A 24,205-nucleotide genomic window follows, 5' to 3' on the forward strand; every position below is an offset into this window, starting at 1 on the left:
CCAAGATCCAGGAGTCTTTGGAGAGAGGAGAAAACGCACACATGTGTGGACACGGGCACACACATGTGTCTGTGTGTGCCTGGGTGTGTCATGGACACACATGTAAGCCTGCACAGGCCTGACCTCTCTGTGCTGTACGAAGCATGTCCAGATGGGGTTTCGGCTCTTGGTCCTGCTGTGGGAGCTCGGTGGATGCCAGCCCGCCGCCGGGCCCCTGCCCCTCTGTGCGTCCGCGGGTGAAGATCCTTCACCCCCGGGGAGGCTGCAGTGCCGAGCCCGGACCCCTGGGGAGGACGGGCAGGGCTGTAGTTCCCGAGGGCTCAGCTCGCTGCCTTCCGTTTATGTCCTCCCCTCTATATCGCATTTCAGAGCACCAAGCTCATTTCGAGATGTGAGCCTTTTGGGAATTCCCTAGTCCAGTCGTTAAGACTCTGCTCTTCCACTGCAGGGGACAAGGGTTTCATCCCTGATCGGGAAACTATCAGTAACATCCCAAATGCTGTGCAGCATGTCAGAAAAAAACAGAATGAAATTTAAAAAAAAAGGAAAAGATGTGAGCCTTTTGATTAAAGACTTCTCATAGAGATTCCATGAGTCGTTGCTGCTCAGTTGCTAAGTCGCGTCCGACTCTTTGTGACCCCATGGACTGCAGCACACCAGACTTCCCTGTCTTCCACTGGCTCCCGGAGTTTGCACAGATTCATGTCCGTTCAGTTGGTGATGCCATCCATGAGTTGCCATTAACCATATATACTTACTCGTTCCACGAGTTACCATTAAGTGTATATTCTTCTCGTGTTTTTTTCTCACACAGGGTTACCTTCCTGCCAATGTAGACCGAAGACCAGCCACTCTCCAAAGGAAACAGAAAGAATATTTTGCTTTTATTGATCACTATTACGATTCCAGGAATGATGAGGTTCACCAGGATACCTATAGACAGGTGGGAACACGTTTTCTTTTTTCTTGTTACTGAAAATTCTTTCACTCGGTGACATCTCTCTTGGTGGAAATGCTTTACCTGGCAGGCCCCTGATTGGGCTACAGATCTTTATTTTCCCTGATAATGGTGAATTTCCCCTAAACATAGCACCTTGGGCATCTCCAGTTCCTCCTACAGGAGTGGGAAGGTATTTTCATTGGAGCCACAGAACAGAGAGCCCGGAGCCCTGGGTGGAGTGTGTCTTGTGACTCAGGGGCCGTCTGACCTGAAGGTCAGAGGTCGACATCCCTCTGGGTCAGGTCAGAGGAGTGAGTCCCCAGGGCCCCAGGCGCTGACCTCTGCTGCCATCGGGGGCGTGGTTTACGTTGAGGAGAGCCATGCTGCTCAGCTCGGCTCTGGAGGGATGCAGTTCAGTCCACAGCGGAGGTGTAGCCAGCTTATCATTTGGCTATTTAGTTTAATACAAAATGGGTATAATTATGGCCTCTTGAATAGTCAGTTGACAGACGCTGTGCATAATGGGAAAAATACTTGAAATTGATTTACGGTTCACCGTGCATCCAGAATTTGCTGTTGGAATTGCTGGAGGCCTCCCTAACTCTTCTTGTCTTTGTACCATGTGAGAATTCAGAACGGTCTGAGCCGCCGTTAAACAAAAAGGTGGTTAGGACTTGGCAGCCCTGCCTCGCATTCTGGGATGAGCGTCTGATTTTCCCGAGACGTGTCAGTAGAAGTGTTACCCCTGACACACCCGGCCTCTGGGTGCAGGAGTGTCGCTGAATTTTCTGCTCAGATACCCAGGCCTGCTTGTCGGTGTGGCGCAGTGCCGCCGAGAGTTCCAGAGACGGGCCTTCCCCCTGCTTGGTCATCACGGTCCTCTAAGTTAGGGGGGCTCTTGGACAGCACCCTCCCCGCAGGGGAACCCTGGCAGCCCTGAAGGAAGAGAGACTCATGGTGGGCATAGGGAGAGGGCGGGGGCCCCTTCTCACCCTCCAGGTGGGCTCTTCTCGGCCTCTGGCCCATGCTGCCTGCACTGGGCCTCGTCCTCTGTCTACAACTCCAGCGGCTCCCAGGCCACAGGCGCTGCCACCTGTGCCCCTGGGAAACAGAGCTCGGATGCAGCATGCGTGTGGATTGGGCCAGGGAAGTGCCGGCTTGCCTGGCTGCTTCTCCGCGTTGCTGGTTTCCGTGAGAGTGGGCTCATTCGTTACTGTTTTGCCTGTGTTTTTGCCATGTTCTTATTCCAGAAAAAGGCGTGCACAGGACGACCCCAGCATCTCTCTGCGGGATTTAGCAGGCCTCGTCCTGTTACGAATTTCTAGACGACCCCAGCATCTCTCTGCGGGATTTAGCGGGCCTCGTCCTGTTACGAATTTCTGGATGACCCCAGCATCTCTCTGCGGGATTTAGCGGGCCTCGTCCTGTTACGAATTTCTGGACGACCCCACCGTCTCTCTGCGGGATTTAGCGGGCCTCGTCCTGTTACGAATTTCTAGACGACCCCAGCATCTCTCTGCGGGATTTAGCTGGCCTCGTCCTGCCCTGAATTTCTTGCGGGAGAGCTAACTAAAGGCGGGTTGCATGCATCTTTACTCAGCAGTTACTGTGATAGGGAATAAAAAGCTCGCCTGTTACTGTGAGTCCCCGAATGTGTCTACATTTGTGTCAGTATGACTGCGCACAGGGTTTGCTGCTGGGGCCTGCCTGCCCTGGGCCGTGTGCCTGCCTCTTGAAGGTGGACCCTGGGCTGTCCTGCAGGGCCATTTCAGGCGCTCTGTTAGGTCATGATGGAGCCAGCCCGGGTCTGGGGCTTGGGCACCCTAGTCTCCTCACTTGCTGCCCACTCCCAGGGATTGACCCATGAACTGACCTTGGCTGCTCGTCTGCCCAAGGGGTGTGGCCTGGCCTCTGCACAGCCCCGGGCAGCCAGGACCCCGTCTGCTTCCCGCCCTTCTCTTGCCCTCTGTTCTGTAGGTTTCTGTGGGTGAAGCTGTCATGACCAAAGCACAAAGAGTCGGTCCCAGCTCACCTGGCGTGTCCTCTCCGCCCTGTGGGTTCTGCGGACATTGTGGCCGCCCCAGCTGGCCCAGTCCTGTGTGTGGGGGCAGGGTGTGCCGAGCTGGTGCTGAAGTGCACTGCCCTGCGCCCTAGCCAGCATGTGGCGGGCAGCTCCTCTGGCCCCTGGCATGCCTCCGTGGCTCTGATGGCGTGGGGTCAGCTCTGAGGTGGCCTTGGCGGACACCCTGGCCACAGGGTGGGATCTGGAGGGTTCTGGTCTCCTGCCCGTGGCCAGCTGCAGGGCTCCGGCCCCAGCAGACTGTAGTCCTCGTCCTCGGGGTCTCCTTCCCAAACTGCGGGTGCCTGCACGTCTCGGCGTAAAGATCCCTCCCTGCGTTGCTCAGTGGGTCTGAGTCAGGTCGTTTCTTGTCTTCCTCTGATGCTGTCTCCTCTCCGACTTCCCTTCTCTCTCTCTCTCCTACCGCCTCATAGTCCACGTTCCTAGAACTTGCTAGTCTGCCGGCCCCTGACCCTGGCCCAGTTCTCTCCCTGGGCAGTCTCACTGCCTCCCTTGGGGCCACTGATGGGCAGCGCATTCCCGGGTTCTCACCCGAGGGGAGAGTTCAGGGTGGGCCCTGTGAGTGGGAGCAGCTCCCCCCAGTCAGAGCTGTGCAGCTCCAGGGCCTTGCATCCCCCGGCAGCTCTGAGCGGCGGGGCAGGGCTCTGATGGGCAAGGATGCAGAGCCCGCTGGGGTGGCCTCGGCCACGGTGCTGGCGAGGGGGTGAGGAGACCCAGGCCCTGTGGGTCTCAGGACCCTCGTGGTCACGGGCAAGGACGAGGGTGGACCTGCATCGCAGCCCCCTCCCCACGGCATCACGACGCGCCCCCTTCCCTCGGCCCGTGTGGCCGTGTGCCCGAGTGAATGGGGATGGCAGTAGTGTTGGCTGCAGTGGGGTGTTCACGCGGGGTGCTGGGGGCCGGCCGGATGCCGGCTCAAGCCCTGAGCAGGCTTACCGGAGCCAGAGGTGCCGCTGAGTGGTGCGTGAGCTCTGTGATGACTCTCCTGTCAGACGGTGGTTGGGTGGGGCCCGCTGTTCCTCCCAGGGCTTTTGAAATGCTGCCTCTGAACAGTGCCCTGGATTCCCCCAAGGACTGTGTACAGCGCAGAAAAATGTGTCCCGGGTTCCAAGAAGAAGCTGTCACGGCCAAAAACTTGTACGCTATTGATGTACTCGAATTGCTCCCCGTGTCAGAGGCTGGAAATCAATGCTTGCTAATTGCTATGGATCCTGTTACTAAATAGCCGAGGGCCCGCTCCGTTTCTAGCCGGCCAGCCGCTGTTACCGGGTGGGAAGTGTGTAGCAAGGCTGTCATGCCGGGATGGGGCGGGGGCCCGGCGGATGGAATCTGCCCCCGCCACAGGAGAATGCCCGGCCCAGAGAGGGCAGGCAAGACCCCAAGTACACCCGCTGCTGTTGCTCAGTGCTGCTGTTTTAATCATCATGCCTGTCGCGACGTCTGTCAGCTTTTAAAATCCGTGTGTCTTTCTCCTCTGTCTCCAGATCCACATAGACATCCCTCGAATGAGTCCCGAAGCGTTGATACTTCAGCCCAAAGTGACAGAGGTAAGACCTGGGATCCGGACGTCCTGCAGAGGGAGCCCCACGCCCACCGTCCCGGCAGCTCTACCCACGGTGGGGGCTGGGGTGGCCCCTGGGGCAGAGTTGCCAACACACAGTGCTCACTGTCCTTTTTTTATTGTGCAAACATCGGTGTGCACAAAGGGACACAGCTGGAGTGTATGTGTGCCTGTGGTTTACACATGTGGGACCCCCACCCAGAGCAGGGCTGAGAGCCCCATCCTAGGGTGGCCCACTGGAGTGTGGCTGGTCATGTAGAGGCTGCCTGCAGCTCTCAGCCGCCCCCAGGCCCCTCCCCAGGAGATGCCCGCTCTCCTGGCCTGTGTCTCCCTCCTTCTCCTCACGCCTTTAATGCACGTCACGTGACACCCGGGGAGCCGTGGTCTGGAGCCGATCATTCCTCTGTCTGAGTGGTCGGGTCTCTGCAGCCTGACTTTCTTCACCTACGTTATTTTCTAGGGTTCAGCCAATCTGTGTGTCCAGTTGCTACTCAGATATTCCACACTTTCTCTTGCCTTTTTCCTGTTGGGGGACATTTGGGTGGTTTCCAGGTTTTGCTATTGGACCAGTGTTGCCTGGAACCTTCACCTACACTTCTGCAGGTGCCCACTGGCAGGGATTTCTCAGTATCGTTTATGAAGAAGTAAGGTGATGACTCAACGGACATGAGTTTGAACAAACTCCGGGGCATGATAAAGGACAGGGGAGCCTGGCAGGCTGCAGTTTGTGGGGTCACGAAGAGTCTGACACGACTTAGCAACTTAACAACAACAAGGTGTTGCAAGGTTGGGTGTCAGCCTGGTAAACTCTCCAGATGATGTTGGGCTGGTCTCCAGAGGGTGGTCCCGCTCCAGCGCTCTCCGGCAGAGGACCAGCCGTCTGGTGCTCACACCCCTCTGGCTCTGGGTGCTGCCAGGCTTCTCACGGTCTGTCCCTCTGGGGGCAGTGTTCATTTTCTTGTCTCTGATCACCCATGGAGTGAGCATCTCTTCCTGTGCTTCTGTGTCCCCTTCTGGGAGATGCCTGCTTCTGTCTTTGCCTGATTTCTTGTGGGTGGTTGGTCTAATTGTTTGTTGCGTGTTGCTCTTTATATATTGGGGATTCTGACTCTTTGCCACTCAGTAGGGGCAGATCCCTCCTCCCACTCTGTGGCTTGTTTCTGACACTTTCCTCTTGGTGGCTGTCGTGGTCTGCAGTCTCAGTTGCCATGGCTTTGAGCGTGCCCATCTATTTAGTTAGGGCTGGCTTCCTGAGGAGACACCCTGAAGCTGTTCTTCATCCCTTATTTTCACCTCAAGGCTCTGAGGTGTTACCGTTCGCTCCTGTTTAGCTCATCGGCATCCAGTGGCTGTGTGTGCTGTGCGCGGGAGTCCACTGTCTCTTCCTCCCGTGGTGACCGGTCTAGCTTTTCTGCCCACGTTTGCAGGGTCCCTTCTGTTCCTGTCTTTGTCACATTTGCGGAGCTCTAATCTCTGCTTTGGTTTCCCTGGTGGCTCAGTGGTAAAGAACCCGCCTGCAGGGTAGGAGACTCGGGAGATGCAGGTTTGATCTCTGGGTCGGGAAGATTCCCTGGAGGCGGGCACGGCAGCCCACTGCAGTATTCTTGCCCAGAGAATCCCAGGGACAGAGGAGCCCGGCAGGTCCATAGGGTCGCAGAGTCGGTCACGACTGAAGACACTGAGGCTACACGCACAGACGCAGACGTGCAGCCTCTGTTTTGCCGCAGTGTTCAGCTTACCTTTCCTTCAGATCACGCGCCTGGTTCATCCAGCTTCACCAGAAGTCTCAGTACCTGGCGGGGAGTATGCACAACACCCACCCACCCCCACCTTCAAAACCGATCAGGCCATCTTAAGACTTTCCTCCTCCATGTAGGTGGGGAGCCCATGGAGGTCCCAGAATCAGATGGCCAGGGTTTCCTCTTTTCAAATTGAAGTGTGGCCGACGTGCAGTGTTACGCATTGCAGCTGTACAGGATAGTGACTTGCAGGCTTTAACTTACACTCCACTCACAGTTATTATAAAATATCGACCGTATTCCCTGTGTTGTGCAACAGATCCTGACGGCTTGTCTTACGCCTCCGAGTTTGTGCCTGTCCAGCCCGCCCGCCCTCCCGTCTCCCCTCTGGTAGCCTCTGCTTAGCTCTCTGTGCCTGTGAGTCCGCTGCTTTTTGCTGCATTCACTGGTGTGTTGTCTTTTTTAGATTCCGCTCTTGTTCGTTCCTAACGTCTGTTTGATTTGTGATCGGAATTGCACAGAATCTATAGATCAATTCGGGAGAACTGACATGTCTATGAAATTTAGTCTTGGTTTTTGCCAGCATGCTGATTCCCCGTTTTCTTAGACCATTCTTTAATGCCTTTCAATGAAGCTTCAGAAATTGCTCCATAAAAGGTCCTGTGTATGTGTTATTCGGTTTACTCTTCACTGTCATACTGTCTGTTGCTATTATAAATGGCATCTCTTTAAAACTGAATTTTCTTATTGTTTTAAATATTTGTTTTTCGTCTTGATTGCTCTAGTAAATGCAGTTCTAAATTTTGATATCTCTTGCTGTGCAGTAAGTTTGTTAAAAAAAAAAAAGACAACGATTATTAAAGCCAAAGTGCTTTTAGATTACAAAACACAAAAGGAGAAAATTAGTTTCCCACAGAAGTAGTCATTTTGAGGTACTTCTCTTTGATTGTCCTTTTCAATAACTGTGCTTATTGTATCTGGAAAATGAGAGATCACATATTATAACCTCGTTTTAAGGTATTTTTTAAAATGAAAATAGAGTCTGCCACGCGACCTTTAGTTTATCTTTACCGTTATGTTTTTCCTGCCACTTGAGACTCTGCGTAGAGCTGAGTTTGTGGGCTCCCAGTTTCAGAGGCAGGATTGTCCCCGCTGGCCGGTGTTGGCTGGTGTTGGGTGTGGCCAGCTGGGACCTCGATCCCTGCGGAAGCCCCTGGGCCCCAGCACTGGGCCCTGGCAGTGGGCCCCGTGGCCCCTCCCTCAGCTCCCACATGTTCCTCCTGGAGCTGCACCCCTGCCCAGGGCCCGGCCAGAGGGGAGCTGCGTGTGGGGGAACCAGGTGATGGAAGCAAGGGGCTTCAGGAGAAGTCTAGAAGTGCTGGTCTCAGGGAGAAGCAGGGAGAGTCAGGTTCTGGTTTGCGGCATTGCAGGGGTTAGACTTGGACGCACCGCAGCTGATCCAAGCCGGTGCTGGCTGGGCCCGTTAAGACGTACATCTGCCCTAAACCGTCATGTGTAGCTCTAGGAAGACGTCCAGGCGTGAGGTGCGGGGCGGCACGGTCAGCGTGTGTTTGTACACTTTATGAGATGCTGCCAAGCCCTCTCCCCAGGTGGCCGTGCCGGTGCGCCGTGTGTGAGAGGCCCAGTTCCTCCACGTCCCTGTCACACGTGCTATTACCAATCTGCTTACTTTTCACCATTTTGAAAAACAGCTGTGTAGTGGCATCTTAGGGGTCACAATTTGCATTTCCCTGTTGACTACGGATGTTGAGCATCTTTTCATCTGCTGATTTGTCATGCTCAGATCTTCTTTGGTGAAGTGTCTGTTCCATTTTTTTGCTCACTGTTTAATTGCTTTTGAAACCTTTAGCCTGCCTGTTCCCTGGCCTCCCCTAGGCCTTCCGAGCCAGACTCCTGGGGTGGACCCTGGAAGTCCCTGTTGGAAGGAAGCACAGATGGAGATGGAGGCTGTGGATGGAGGGAGGGTCTTTGCGGGGGTAGGACCTCCTGGGGTGACCTACCGGGTGATGTCCCCAGGGACCTGGGACCCGGGGCTCGGCTGCCTCCCTGCCTGTGCCCTGCCCTTCCGCCTCGACCCGTCTGATCAGGCCTTCATGTCTGTGCATTTCCTCTGTCTGCTCGGCGCAGGGCAGCTGCGCACGAGCAGTCATTGTGTGGCACTGTCTGGGGTCCTCCCTTTCTCACCCGTGACCTCAGGCGTCTGCGTCCTTTGGGCCTTCCAGAGAATGGAGCCTTGTCGGAGACGCCCTGCCCTACTTTGGTTCACACTTTGATCGTCTCGGAGCTTATTGTCTGACTGTCTCCTCGTGGATGAGGTCTCACTCTGCCTGCACGTCACCTCCTCGGGAGCAGGGCTGGCGCCCGAGTGCCTGGAGCCTCACGGGACTTAGGAGATTTTGTTGAAGTGAGTCACTAATCACTGAAGCTGAAGCTCCAATACTTTGGTCACCTGATGCGAAGAACTGACTCATTTGAAAAGACCTTTATGCTGGGAAAGATTGAAGGTGGGAGGAGAAGGGGACAACTGCTGGGGTCCAGCCTCAGTGGATCCAGGGAATTCGAAGGGGAGATGGAGTCGGCATCCTAGGAGAAAGCTATTTAATTAGAAATATAAAGAGAGATTAGAAAAAAATAGTGTAGTAGGAAAATTAGTGGAGAAAAGAGGCGGAATAACTTGGTTTACGTGGAATACCAATACAACTCCAAGACAAGGAATTTGTACCATCTATGTAGGCCACCGGCACCCACTTGAATAGCGGAAGGTGCCCCGCCTTGGGCTCCCTCTTGCGTGGGTCTTAGAAGCCCAGGCAAGTAGGTAGACGTGGTGAGCACCCACGCTCCAGATGGGAATTCAGCCAGAAGGGGAAAGAAAGAACGACATGGGGGAATCAGTCTTTCCAGAAACTGATCCATTTTCTTTATTTTCAGGTTTGCTTATATACTTTTTGTTATACATAGGGATGAATGTATTCATGAGTCACATGGGGTCAGCAGATGTGACCTTTATCAAAATCAGGTGCTTCATATAAAATTATACAAAGGTCTTAGGGGTTTTACATCATCTTCTGGCCATGAGGCCTGCTGACATTTTATGGCCCTTTCTGATAACGGTCAGTCAACCAGAAAACTTGTTTTTTCCAGGGGTGATTTTTTCTTAAACTAGGCGCCACCCTCTGAAGGTACCAGATAAAGTTGCATTCCTATAGGGTGAGGGTGCAGTGGGTTATAATCGAGAAAGGAATTTACTTAGCCTAAGGTTTAATGTGATTAATATCAAAGGTTAATACTTATTTCTCTTATATGCTAGTTATATTCATTAATGTGTATAGGGGCAAGGAATATGGAGACTTAGCAGCAAATATTGGCCCAACATAGAAAACCCTTCACCAATATAATTCCTAATCAACCCACTATACTATACTAATAATTTTCTAACTTCTCAAAAGAATCTATATTTAGAAAGTTTAAAGCATCTCGTGCCTCTCATGGTTGGGAGGCTGTAAACAATCACATGTGGCTGGACGAGCCTGTCAGGCAGGCTAGAGAACCTTCAGAGGAGTTTGTAAGTTGAAACACTCTTGTCATGCCCAGGAATCTTTATGGACTGGAGCTGCAAGTTAACTCCTTCTCTGAGAGAGGTGGTGGGGGACAGCCCCCCGTAAAGTCAGAGGTGTAGGTGAGAGCATGACGCAGTAAAGTAGGCGGACTCTGGTTTTGGGGGCAGATGCTCGGGAACAGGGGGTCTCCTGAGGCTCGATCCTGCCTTTGCGTATGCCGAGCCTCCTTCCTCATGACCTTTGCCACAGGCGGAGTTCCTCACGCTGGCTCCCGGCAGACGACAGAGGATGAGTTGGTTGGATGGCATCACTGACTTGATGAACATGAGTTTGAGCAAACTCCGGGAGTTGGTGATGGACAGGGAGGCCTGGCATGCTGTGGTCCATGGGGTTGCAAAGAGTCAGACACGACTGAGCGACTGAACTGTACTGAATTGAGTAATTAATCTTTTTATCCATCGTTGTTATTTGAAAGTAAAGTTCATAACTTTTTGGCCCCTGCTCTTTTTATCTTCTATTTGTGGAAGTAACCTCAGCCTCTTACTTGGAAAATGCGAACTCTTACCCGAGGCCCTCTGGCTCATGGGCTGGTGCAGGGAGCTCAGGGAAGGAGCCTCCTCAGATCTCAGAGCTGGGCCTTCTCATGAGATAAGGTCATTAACCTGCGAGTCCCTTCTTCTCAGTAATTATTATATTATCTGCCCTCTGGCTTTCTGCTTCTTAGAGCAGTTTCACGAATTAGGGAAATAGGATGCTTTTTCCAGTTAGCCACGGAGAAGTGATGTCTTGTTACATTTAAACAGACACAGAGGACGGTGAACGTGCAGGCCTTTAAGACCCCATTATCCATGGGTGGTCCTTCCGGTTGGGGTGTTGAGCTCTCCGTGGCCCTGAAGCCTGGTCATTTTCTGGGAGGCACGTATCCGTGGAGCACAGATGCGTTCATCCTGGACTTGTCCACTGACTGTGAGCTTTCTGCAGACAGGCTTCCCGACTGGAGTGTCTGTGTGGAGGGGCATGGGCCCGGCTGACATCCGGGGCTGAGGCGGCTGGGGAGAAGCCCGCTTCCAGAGGAGCAGGCATTGGCTGTGTCGTGAGGGTCTGGCCCAGACTGAAGAGGGCTGGGGCGTTTGCACAGGGTCGCTGCCTCCGTGCCCAGGGGTCTCCTCCCGGCCTGCTCTGCTCGCCAGTCCCCCACTTCCTCGAGCTTGCCAGCACCCCCTCCTGCCCTGGCTGATCCTACGGCGCGCACGTGATTCCCACGGTCTGCTCGCGTCTCTGTCCCCTTGGACGCAGCTCTCGAGGGGGGCAGCCTCCACTCTGATCTTTGTACCTCAGGTGCCTGATAGACACTGGGGTCTCAGACGGCGTGTCTGAGCATCTTGCTGGGATTCTGGCCACGGCCGAGGCCCTGACTGTCTCTTCTCACGCTGCAGGCTGTCGAGGCCAGGGCCTGGGTCTTTCTTCTCCTGTGTCCCCCCGGCCCCTCCAGTGGGGCTGGCACGTAGTAGGGTAAACACCTGGCAGATGCTGGTGGGCTTCATGCATTAGACATGCGCTCCTCCTGGGGTGGGCCTTCCGGAGGGTCCTTCCACGGGAGACGCGCTGCTGGTAGGGTCTCAGGCCGGGGAGCTACGGACGTTCAGTGCTCCTGAGCCTGCGTCTCCGTAGTTACTGCTCTCTCCATCCTGTCTCGTAATTCATCTTTGTTTTACCCTTTGGAATGGGTAAAGGTGGGGGGGAATGCGTTTGTAAGAGCCTGTCGTTGAGTCGCTCAGGTGTGACCCCCAACTCTTTGTGAGTCCAAGGGCTGCAGCCCACCAGGCTCCTCCATCCATGGGATTCCCCAGGCAAGAATACTGGAGCGGGTTGCCATTTCTTTCTCCAGGGGACCCTCCCGACCCAGGAGTTGAACCCACTGTCTCCTGCATTGGCAGGTGGATTCTTTACCACTGAGCCACCTGAGAAACGTCTTTGTGAGAGCCTGAGAGATATGTGTGCATTATATAGTCAGTTCATTAAGCTCTTCTGGTATATATTTCAAGGTTCTAATCCATAGATCTTTCCCTTTATTCTCTTTTTGGCTTATGGTAAAATAAATCAGAGCAGAAAGGTTTCCATAACATGTATGTCCAATGTAAAGAAAAAATTAAAAATTACTTCCACACATTCACTGTCATGAAACCTGAGCACTGAAGAATTGATGTCTTTGAACTGTGGTGTTGAGGAAGACTCTTGAGAGTCCCTTGGACTGCGAGGAGATCAAGCCAGTCGATTCTGAAGGACATCAGTCCTGCATGTTCATTGGAAGGACTGATGCTGAAGCTGAAACTCCAATACTTTGGCCCCCTGATGCGAAGAGTTGACCCACTGGAAAAGCCCCTGATGCTGGGAAAGACTGAGGGCAGGAGGAGAAGGGGACGCCAGAGGATGAGATGGTTGGATGGCATCACCGACGCAATGGACATGAGTTTGAGCAAGCTCCGGGAGTTGGTGCTGGACAGGGAGGCCTGGCGTGCTGCAGTCCATGGGGTCACCAAGAGTCGGACACGACTGAGCGACTGAACTGTGCTGTCCACTGTCAAGCTGATGAGAGCCAGGCTGGCATCATCGAGGCCCCTGCTCTGTCCCTCCCCAGACATGTCCGTGTGCCCCAGCAAGGAACTGGTCCCTTGATTTTTGGTAAATTGTTCTCTTGCTCTTCTCTAGGTTTGTGGCCTGGGGGTGTGTGTGTGTGTTTCACCTGTTTTCACTCTTCATTTTAGTGGAGTTGTGCTGAGCGTGCCCCTTGTCAGCACTCTTTGTATTACAGAGTTACAGCGCTCAGCCCCAGCCGCTGCACGCATCGTGTGGCTCGTTTCCACTGCTGTGTCATATTCCCTGCGTCTTCTGTGATTTATTGATCCAGCCCAGGGTTAAGGAGCCCCTGGCTTATGTTCATTCTGGTGCTTTTTCTCTTAAATACATCACACGACTTACTAAATCTATTCATAGATGTATCTTTAGTAAGGGGCATCTTTTTGCGTTTCAGCAGCATTGTCTAATTTCTTAATGACAGTATATGGAAATGAAGTTGACCTTCGTAAGTTAATTTCATATCTGGCAAACAGTAATCTTTTATCAATTCTAATGTTTTGTGTGTAGGTGTATCTGAGTTTTTAAAGAAGTTAATCATATGGCTTATGAATAATGATAGTTTCATTTTTTCTTTCTGTTCTATATATCCATGCTTGTTTTTTTTTTGTTTTCTCCCCCTCCGTTGGCCAAGATTTCCACTACAGTATTGAATATTAGTGTTGAAAGAAGGGATGTCCTGGTGTCATTCCAGTTTTGAAGAAGTCTGCGTCATTGACTTAGGATATTTGCTCTCGGTTTGTAGATGCCTTATGTTAAGGATGGAGCCTTGCTTTACTCAGGGTTTCAAAGCCCTCAATGGCTGCTGAGGTTTTATCACCTCCTTTCCCACTTGTCGTCTGAGGTGAGAATAGGTCTTTGCTCCTTTATTCTGCTGATACAGTGGATTTTATTAGGCGGCTTCCGAGTAGGAAGGAGACTATGCGTTCCTGAAGTAAATCCAAATTGGCCAGGACGGATTTTTCACTGCCTCGCGGGATTAAGAGTGTTAACATCTCACGTGCCGGGCTGCCCGAAGGGGAAGGCTGGCTGCTCTCTAAACGGACAGACGCTTTCTGACCGCCTCTGACTCCTCAGCTGCGCTTTGATCCGCAGCGCCATCTGCCGTGCCAGACCTCCAGTCTGATGATGGTGACCCCGTGATGTGCTGTCTGAAGGTGCTGTTTCTTTTCTGTACTTCAGTTCTGAGCCTGACAAAATGTGTGTGCTTTGCCAGCCCATCAAGTCAAGTGACTTGAGCACAAAACGTGGGATGTGAATCCCTGCATCTCAAGGGGGTGAAGGTGGAGTAACTCGCCGCCCAGTGTGGTGCGGCAGCCTGCTTCAGAGCGTGGCATTGTTAACTGGACTGTAAAGCCGCACTCAGTGTATATGTTGTGCCGTGGATGGCTGCCGATTAATCTGCGTCTTAGATTTGTTATGGACTCTCATTTTTGTCTCGTTCATCAGATGTTGTAATTCATCTGGAGGGAGCATCCCTTCAATCATGGTGCGAGCACTTGTGTTATAAATATCTCCTCTTTCTGAGCCCACATGGCTCCTGGATTTTGGGAGATATAAATCCCACAGGTCTTCTCAACACAATCGTATATTTTGTTGTTATTCTCACAGAAATTATCTCCACGGCGCTTGATACGCTGGGAAGTCATGTTGCCGATGCATATGGTTGAATTATGATGCTTTCGCATTTCTGAAATCAGATTTTTTCCCCCCAAGTAATCATGAGCACAGCGACATCTTCAATTTCAATCTATTAAATTGTTTAGAATGCAGACCATCTCAGCTCTCCAAGTGCCGGCACCCTGGTCCTGCCTTGGAGGCACATGAAGGTGGTGATATGTTTGCAGAGTGAGGCCAGAGGAGCTTCTGCAAGGGGGCCTCTCGAGCTGCTCCCCGGGGCCCTCTGTGGAAGAACACTGGGCTTTTAGGGGAAGCCTGGCGTGGTGCTCAGGCTCTGGAGACTGGGCGAGCAGACTGGTGATGGGGTTTTCAGTGGCAAGTGGTACTGACAGTAATAGTAGCGAGTGTTTTCAGTATTGTTGACGAGGGTCAGTGGGTCTGTAGAGAAGGTACTTGGGGAAGAGTTTGAAGTCTGAACTGCATTTAATGAATTCCTCCTCTCTAACAAAGATAGACCTCAGGAATGTCAACAGAACTTTAATAGCAAATAACATTCAGGGAATATTATCGCAGGGCCATCTCAGATCGTTCCCTGTTCTCATTAAACACGTCCACACACGGAGGGCACGCTTCCTTCACTGGCGGACAGCACCACTGCTCACACCACAGAGCAGCCGCTTAAGCGCATGCTCCTGTCCCGTGACAGCCCCTCCGTGTGTGCTCTTTACTAAACCGCCCCGCATCAGCTGCCGGCCTTGTGCACCGGGTGCACTGACTTCACCATTCCTGTGACAGCTGTTAGTAAAATGCCTGGATTTTGACACACGGAGTTGTGGGGGCTGTGGCCCCTGCAGAAATGCCCGTGGCTGCCTGCTGGGCACGCGATGACCTTGCTGGGCTCCGTTGGCGCGTGTGTGAGCCTGGGGCCCAGATGCCAGTGGAGAATCAGGCTGTGGGGCGCTGACTTTGTCCCCGTTGCAGGTGGACTCAGGGAGGGTGACCAGGGGCAGGGCCGTCTGTGGGGACTCTGGAGTGTGCAGGGGACACCGAGCTGCTGAGGCCACCTGGTTCCCGCTCCAGGACACCTCTCCTTTCTGGCCTTTAGGCACCTCGTGGGAAGCCGGCCCCACACCCCAGGCTGGCTGGCCTTCACCCTGGGGCTCCTGTGGCCCCAGAGCTGCCCTCGTGAGCCACTGTCCCCTGGACCTGGGATGCCAAGCTGACTGTGAGGTGCCCCTTGGAGTGTGGGGCTAGGCTCTCGCTGCTCTGTGGATCCTGCAGGCCCCACCCCAGCCGGCACTCTCCCTTCAGCCCCCCTCAGCTGCAGGCAGGTCAGGACTCGGGGCTCCCCTCTGTCCTCCTGGATTTGCACTCCCCACCATCACCAGGCATGCTGTCTGTGTGGAGACCTTTCCTGCTTCGTTACACTCAGTGCAGCTTCCCTGGGAGTCCAGACAAGGCTGATCCGTCCATCGGATCATTGGATCCGTCCAGCGGCTGAGAGCTGCTGCCCTCAGCCAGATGCTGCTTCATGTTCTGGGCGGTGGGTGGCCCCACAGTGGGGCTGGAGGGGGTGCGGGGATCAGGGCACGCACCCGCAAGGGCAGGTGGGGGCCCTGGGACTGCGGGTGGCTTGGTTGGGGTGGATCCCGCCATGGACCCCTGGTGTCCCCAGCGTGCAGGACAGTTACCGCCAAGAGAGAGGCTGAAGGACGTTTAAACAAGTGGTTCGCCTTTCCTTTTTGTCTCCCTCTTCCCGCTCCGAGATGCATAAATCATGGGAGTCTTTCTTATTCTCTAAATTAATAGCTATTGTTATAGGGAAATAATATGCAAGACGATGAGAGGCTGTGGGTGTGGCCTCCCGGCTCTGATTACCCGGGGAGGTAGGGGTGCTGCCTGGACAGGTGTCAGGCACCAGAGCTGCTGGGGATGTTGTTTATGGCGCGGAAGCTGGCGAGGGCTCCGGGCAGCGGCCGGGGCCTGTGTGGAGTCAGGGCAGGCAGGCCTGGAGACAGGGCTCCAAGGAGGATGCACACACCTGTCCCCTCTGCGAGGCGCGCCAGTGCTGGGGGGCAGACCTGTGGGCTTTGCCGGGCTCCTCGGCAGATTCTGTCCACGCCCCTGCTTGACTGGTGGCTGGGAAGGAGGGAGGCCTGTGCAGGGCGAGACAGAAGGTCCCCCGTGTTGGGGGCTAGGCCATCTTGCCAAGGCCGTGGGCTCTGATTCTCAGCCACGCGCGGCTGCCCAAGGCCGCCTCGTGGCTGCGTCTGCCTCTGTTCACTCTGGAAGGCTCCTCTCTCCTCCTGCCGTCGGAGTGGCTCGTCTTTGGCACCACAGTCTGTCGCCTCCTCGCTGGTCTCTGTCCACCAGATGCCCCTGGAGCTGGTCCCCGCTCCCAGTCCCTCTCCCACCACGGACTCTGGCGGCGGGGAGGGGCGGGGTGGGCCTTGAGGTCCCAGCTGGTGGGCCTCGCAGGTCTGGAGCATCACTGCTCAATGGAGAAGCAGGATGTGGATGGTGGTCCAGCGTCCAGGAGGCGCCCCCAGGTGTCGCTGGTCCAGAGGGACCTGGGACGGGAAGGCCCAGGGACACTGCCGGCCGGGGCCTCATGAGCAGGAAGCGGTCGGCCCTCCCCAGCAGGTGGGGAGGGGGCAGATGGCCACCCAGCCACCCAGGGGTGCGGCTTGAGCTGGACGCCAGGTCGGCAGGGCAGGGGACCAGCACGGAGGAGGTGGCAGCTTGGTGGGCTCAGTGCAGCTGGGATTTGGGAGCTGGCGACAGAGGGTGAGACCCAGGGCGGCCAGGGCGCAGTGTGGGGGGTGGGGCCCTGGAGCCACGGGAGGCTGTGAAGCCGCGTGCGCGTGCGTGTGTGACGACGTGGTGGGGCCCTGGGGAGATGCCTCCTGAATGCAGGTGGAGAGCGGCGGGGGGCGTGAGGAGGGGAGGCAGGGTGGACTAGGTGTGAGTGGCGGGGAGAGAGGAGCGGGTGGTGGGTCCTTGGACGGCAACGGGAGCCAGGCTGATGGGGATGCCTGCATCCAAGGGCCACGTGTCTCCAGCGGTCTGAGGAAGCGTCTGTTGTGTCATCGTGTGTGGGATCTAAGGGGTGGAGCAGATGAATCTATACATAAAACAGAAACACGGACACAGGACGCAGACCCGCGGGGACCGAAGGGGAGAGTTAGGGCAGTGATACGTGAGGAGCATGTGGTTGAGACGTGCAGACTCCTGCACGTCAGATAGGTGAGCAACAGGGATTTACTGTTCAGCAGTCAGCTGTGTTCAGCATCTTGTAATAAACTGTAATGGGAAATAACCTGAAAAAAAAAAATCTATTAAAAAATTGACCAAGTTCAGAGACACAAAGGATAAATCGGTGTTTGCCAGAGGAGGTTGGGACGTGAAATGGGTGAAGGGGGTCAAAATAGAATAAACAAATGGCAAGGCTGTCGTGTACAGCCTGGCGACCACAGTGGGTGGTATTTACCACACCTCTGAAAGTCGTGAGAAAATAAATCTTGAAAGTCCTCGTCACAAGAAAAAAAATCCTACGGCTGTGTGTGGTGATGGGTGTTCACCAGACTTCCTGTGCTGATCATTTCGGAATATGGGAGGTGCAGATATTCAGTCATTACTCCGTACAGTCCTTACGCCGTACAGTCATTACGCCGTACAGTCCTTACGCCGTACAGTCCTTACGCCGTACAGTCCTTACGCCATACAGTCATTACGCCGTACAGCTGAAGCGAGCATGCAGTCACACGTCAGTTGTACTTCAGTGAAAAAGCATCCCGTGAGGGAAGCTTAGAGCGTCCGCCATCCCCTCCCTCCCACGTGTCCCTCTGCCCATTCATGCCCATCACGTGAGCAGCCGGCCACCGACCCCCCTGCCCACCTGTCCATCCCTCTGTCTCTCCACCCCTCTTCCTGCACTGCCAGGCCAGGTGCCGCTGCACCTGCTGGCCGAGTCCAGGGCAGCCGCACGCAGTGGTTACCCGCGGGGCTGGGAGGGCAGAGAGTGAGTGTCTCTTGTAGGAGCCAGCTTGTGTGGTGGGACTGAGCCCAGGGCTCGGGGACATTCTTCCATACTGCTTGTGAGTCTATTAAAAAAAATCAAGATAACTGGAATTTAAAAATGTTGTATTTTATATCAGACACTGAAAAGTATTGGTGACATGTATTCTAAGGGGGCACACGTTTAAAAAGTTTCTGCTGTGTTTGCTTTCTGCTTCACCAGCTGTTCACTTTTCTTTCAGATTTTTGAGAGGATACTGTTCATATGGGCCATACGTCATCCTGCCAGCGGATATGTTCAGGGGATAAATGACCTTGTCACGCCCTTCTTTGTGGTCTTCATCTGCGAGTACATAGGTAGGATCATAGCGTGCACGATGCTTTCTTCTCACAGACGTTAAACGTGGACTTCAGTGGCCTTCCGGTGTTGCTCTGCATAATTACACCAGTGCTGAAAATTGCTGTTAATTGTAATGTTATTAATGACAGCCATTAATACTGTTGGAGAATAATAGTTTTATCACTGATGCCCGCTTTGAAAAAGTCCTTAAATCCACATGCTCAACTACTGAAGACATTAAGATGTGTTTATTATTATTAATGCCTTCTTTTAAATAATAATTGAGGAGAAATGTAGTACATTCGAGGAGTGTGGTTTTGTGTTAATGGCCAGAGAGCACCAGCTTTAATGATTTGGATTTAAATGGATAAGGTTAAGGTGATGGACTATTAGTTGAATGTTTTGCTTACAAGCTAAAAACTGAATCCTCTTTAATTGCATTTCTGCAGCATTTCCTCACTGTTTTGCTTTTGATATACTGGTAGCATTTAATTTTATGGGAATATTAATTACATGCAGAATAATTGGTTTAATGGGCGTTTAGGTTGGGTTATACTGTCGCTGAGCACTGCATATTTTTCCTTCCGTTTACGTTGCAGCAAATAGCCCACTGTAACATGACTTTGCCTGGTTTACGTTTCAAGTTTAATACCAGCTCTGATGATATGTGTGTGAGATCTACTTGTTAATTCATCTGCGGGCAGAAACGAAACACCACAGGACGGGTCTACTCTTGAGTGGTAGCGTTTTTATGTAAACTGGTGTTACCTTGTCCTCACGTGAGCCTTCCTGCCTTGGTGGTGGCGGTGGGTTTTTAGGCTGTGGTTTAGCCATCTCAGTTTTAGGCCCACTGCAGACTCTCGTGCTGCTGTAATCTGACTTGAGGCCAGAGGGTCCCCTGACGGTGCCCGCTTCTCATCCATTTTGTGGTCCATTTTGTGGCCACCCCTCTCCCATCGCTGGGAGTCTCATGGGAGCCTCTTCGTTGCTAAGCAGCCAGTGATCCCGGGCTGCTCCCCCATCATCTGCTCAGCGGGGAGAGGCCACTCCCGAGCCTGCCTGCCTCTCTGCGTCTCGCTCCCTCGTTTGACGGATAATGAAAGTGTTCTTAATGATCCTAGAACAGTAGGACCTCTGTCAGTAGACTTCAGAGCTGTTAATTGAAAGAAGACGTTCCACTGAGATGTGATTAGAGAATTGATATTCCATGTTAAATAGACCATTTAATTAATGTGGTAAATAAGTTTGTCTTAACGAGTCTAGCACCAGCGTAGGTTGTAAGACCCAAGCGATCCTTGGTGCGTTTGTCTGAATCATCAGCAAGCTGGGATAAAGGGACATGACCGCGATGCTAATCGTCCGGACGAGAGAAAAGCTGGAGAGAACACTTTGTGTTCAAGTGTTGCCTTCAGTTAAACTCAGAGACCCTCCGTGCCTTCCTGCAATCCCCAGCACACACAGTCGTGCGCACATGCACACACACACGCACACACACAGGCGCACACAGGCCCCCTGGGGCTGCTGGCAATCCCTGTCTCTTCCGGCTCCTCACCCTGCTGTCCCGCTGTCAAAGGACCGTGGGTCCTCACGGGAGTTTGGCGCATGGACGCTCACACGTGCAGCAGCGCCAGCCACCGCCTCTGCAAGCACGTGTGGAACAAATCCTCAGCTCCTTGGGAGAAAAGCTATGACCAACCTAGACAGCATGTTAAAAAGCAGAGACATTACTTTGTCAGCAAAGGTCCGTCTAGTCAAGGCTATGGTTTTTCAGTAGTCATGTACAGATGTGAGAGTTTGACAGTGAAGGAAGCTGAGCGCCGAAGAATTGATGCTTTTGAACTGTGGTGTTGGAGAAGACTCTTGAGAGTCCCCTGGACTGCAAGGAGATCCAACCAGTCTGTCCTAAAGGAAATCAGTCCTGAATATCCATTGGAAGGACTGATGCTGAAGCTGAAACTCCAGAACTTTGGCCACCTGATGGGAAGAACTGACTTACTAGAAAAGACCCTGATGCTGGGAAGGATTGAAGGCAGGAGAAGAAGGGGATGACAGAGGATGAGCTGGCTGGATGGCATCACCCACTTGATGGTCGTGATTCAGAGTGAACTCTGGAAGATGGTGATGGACAGGGAGGCCTGGCGTGCTGCAGTCCATGGGGTTGCAAAGGGTCAGACACGACTGAGCAACTGAACTGAACTAAACCTTGGGATGGAGCCCCTGGTCGTGGTTGGGCCCTGGAGGTGCTTGTCACCCCCGAGGGGTGGCTGAGGACGGGAGTCAGGAGAGCTCTGGGGACCTTGGTGGCGGGGGTGGGTGTGTGGGTGGTCCAGACACAGAGGCTGGAGAAGGCCGCTGAAGCCAGCGGGGAGAAGCCCGAGTGGAGTGTCACTCCGGGAGGGCGTCACATGCTGGGAGAAGACAGTGGAGGCGGGCTCAGTGCAGGAGGGCCGGCCGCTTCTCGGGGCTGTGGGCTGAGCAGCAGGGCTGGGTCCAATGCTTTCCTCTCTAGGCTCCGCTGAGCCCAGGGGTCCCGAAGTCTGGGTTTGGCTGTGGGAAAGGAGGCCTCTGTGGCCTTAGCCAGCTGCGTTTCGCTCTGTCCTCTGCGGGGCCCAGACGCTAATCCCCTGTCACCCATCGGAAGTGTCTGTGCCTCTGTGTTCCCACCAGGCTGGCCTGGGGGACAGGGCGCAGGCCCACGGCAGTGCTGGGTGGGGGACAGCTGTTTGTGGGGAGCTCCTCTGAGTCTTTTCGCTACGTCTTGTATTTCTGTACTTCAGAACATGTTCCATATAAAATTCTGTTTCACGCCTTTTCCCATTTAACCTTAGAACATTAGCTTGTTCCTGTATTATTAAGAGATCTCGGTAAAGATCGTTTCCACCTCTTGCACGTAATACTCTGTTGAGATAATGGAGCATAATTCATGAAACCCTTCTAGTGTTGGAGTTTTTAGTTCTTTCCCCCTAGGCATGGTGCAGTTTTTAAGTAGTTTTCAAACAGGGGCTGTCATATTCCTTTCAGCAGTGTTAAATCCCATTTAAGATTAAGAACCATTATTCCGTCGCCTTGAATCCCACAGTTTAAGTAGAGAGGTATACTTTAGTTGAACTAAGTAGTTTCGGCAGAGCAAAAGACGAAGCAGCGTTCCCCTAGCCCCACGCCTCTATCCTGAGTGCTGCTTAAATTTGGAAGCTGCCCTGACCAACTCGTGTGGACTCACTGTGGACCAGCTCCTCAGGGTGCCTGGGTGTGGGTCGGCACGTGGGAGGAGCATTTTACAGGTGATTCTCATTACCAGCATGTGTAAGCTCTGACGATTTGATATGTCGTTTTGTGGTAAAATAAATCGCTCTTGAAAGCTAATATGAAGAGTGACTGAAATGAACCCTGTGTTTACTTATGAACATTATGGATACTTTTTTATTGCTGTTGTCCCGTCACTAAGCCATGTCCGACTCTGTGACCCCATGGACTGTAGCACACCAGGCTTCCCTCTCCTTCACTGGCGTGTGCTCAAATCCACGTCCTTTGAATCAGTGATGCTTGTCTAACCGTCTCATCCACTGCTGCCCACTTCTCCTCCTGCCTTCAGTCTTTCCCAGCATCAGGGTCTTTTCCAATGAATTGGCTCTTCTCATCAGGTGGCCAAAGTATTGGAGCTTCAGCTTCAGCATCGGTCCTTCCAGTGAATATTCAGGGTTGATTTCCTCTAGAATTAACTGGTCCTATGTCCTTGCAGTCCAAGGGACTCTCAAGCGTCTTCTCCAGCACAACAGTTTGTAAAGCATCGATTCTTTCTTTTTGTGTTACTGTTTATAAGTCAGCATCTCAAAAGTACAGGTTGTTTTCAAGCAGGTTACTTTTGCCCAGAGAAGACTCTTTAGCATGCATTTCCTGGATACCGGAGCACACTGAAAGTGGATTTAGTGTGGGGTCAGCAAGAGGAGTAAATCCCCAAACCTGGCTGGGACACAGAGGAGAAGCGCTGAGCGGGTGGGGTTTGCTGTCAGCTGAACAGCTGTGCAGCCATCTTTCTTGCGCCTTGTCCACTGTCGGTGTGAACTGGGCTCTGAGTGACAGTGAGGGCGAGCCGTCGCTGTTTCTCGTTGACAGATTACAGTCTTAGGAACAGTTGTCTGACCTCTCTTCGTTTTATGTCCTCCCTCACTGCCCCTTGTTTTTCCCGTGTGTTACATGAACCAAGGCTGCTGCTGGATGCCTCCTTCAGTGTTCCTCACACCTAACACACGTTTGCGGTTCACAGCTCATCTCAGAAACATTTTAAAGGTAGAAACGAGAGCATCTGAGTTCAGGAAGTTTCCTGTGGCGGTTCTGTTCCGTGTGGGGGAGTGGAGAGCAGAGGGCCCTGGAAACGCCAGTGGCTCTGAACCAGAGGGTGGGGCTGCTGGTTTTGCAGCCCCCTGAAGTGACTGACAGTCAGGTGTGCTGTGCTTTCATAGCCCATAACTTGTATGTAGTCAGATTTTCTGTTTAAAAACATCTTGGCGATGATCGAAATAATGGACTTATACTAAAAATTAAAAAATCGGAAAACTCATTAATAGTATAGCTCCTTGTCTCGGAAGCTGTCACGGGGACGTTTCACTAATTTCCTTCCGGTCTTTGCAGCAATTATATTATGCATGTGCACTTCAGCACTGCTTTTTGCTTTCATATCTAAGCACTTCCCAGAGTCATTAAGCTTTTTGAAAAAATGTCTTTTTAGAACATAGTGACATACTCCTTTCAGAAGATCAACAAAGGAGGAGGGAGAAAACTAAGCACTCGGAAACCACCGGACCTCAGAGACCTCTACAGGGCACCCGTCGTGGCAGGATCCCGTTCTTCCCAAGAGCACGTGCAGCGTTCTCCAGCATAGACCATATGCTAGGCCGTAAAGCAAGCATCAGTGCGTTTGAAAGGAGAGAAACCATACACAGTGTTCTCTGGTCATACAGACATGGAGTTAGATGTCAGTTACAGAAGAAGATTTGACAAATGTGTGAAAACTTTAGAATACAGTTATAAGGAAGCAATGAGTCACAGAGAGGGAGTCACAAGGAAAATTAGGAATTACTCTGAGATGAATGAAAAAGAAGTCACAGCATACTGAAACTTATGGGAGGCAGCTAAAGTGGTGCTCCCAGAGATCCTCACGTGAAAAGAGGACATCTCAAGTCATCAACGTGAGTTTTCAATTTCAGAAACTAGGAGAAGAAGAGCAAATTAACGGCAAAACAAACAGAAGGTGGGAAATAAAGACCAGAACAGAAATACATGAAGTAGGGGATAGAAGAGCCACAGAGAAAACTCAACCAAACCAAGGCTGGTTCTTCAAAGAGAGCAACAAAGCGTTGGCCAACCTTTGGCTAGACTGACCTGGAGAAAAGGGGAGAAGACTCAGATCACTAAAGTTATGAGTGGTTTCAAAAATAAATGGCAGTAAGGAAGTGCTGTGAACAACTCTCTAAATTAAATTAGGATGCAGATGAAATGGAGATGCTCCTAGAAAGGCATGAATTTCCACAACTGACTGTGATGGTTAATGTCGTATAGATTTGGCTAGGCTGTGGTGCCCACTTATTTGGTCAAACACCAGTCTAGATACTGCTGTGAAGGTATATTTTGATGTGGTTAACATATACGTTAGTAGTCTTTGAATGAAGCAAATTACCCTGCATAATGTTGGGGGTGGA

The 24,205-nt window shown here is 52.6% G+C and overlaps 1 protein-coding gene across 1 annotated transcript in view; it reads left to right on the forward strand.

Moving 5' to 3' along the window:
- TBC1D22A (TBC1 domain family member 22A) overlaps positions 1–24,205 on the forward strand; it is a 269,633-nt gene that overhangs the window by 105,065 nt on the left and 140,363 nt on the right. The window contains exons 6-8 of the mRNA XM_052639487.1: positions 815–943; positions 4,505–4,567; positions 18,412–18,526. Coding sequence (XP_052495447.1) covers positions 815–943; positions 4,505–4,567; positions 18,412–18,526 — 307 coding nt within the window. The remainder of the gene's footprint in view (positions 1–814; positions 944–4,504; positions 4,568–18,411; positions 18,527–24,205) is intronic.

The sequence above is a fragment of the Budorcas taxicolor genome, chromosome 5, assembly GCF_023091745.1.
Source record: "Budorcas taxicolor isolate Tak-1 chromosome 5, Takin1.1, whole genome shotgun sequence".
Lineage (NCBI taxonomy): Eukaryota > Metazoa > Chordata > Mammalia > Artiodactyla > Bovidae > Budorcas > Budorcas taxicolor.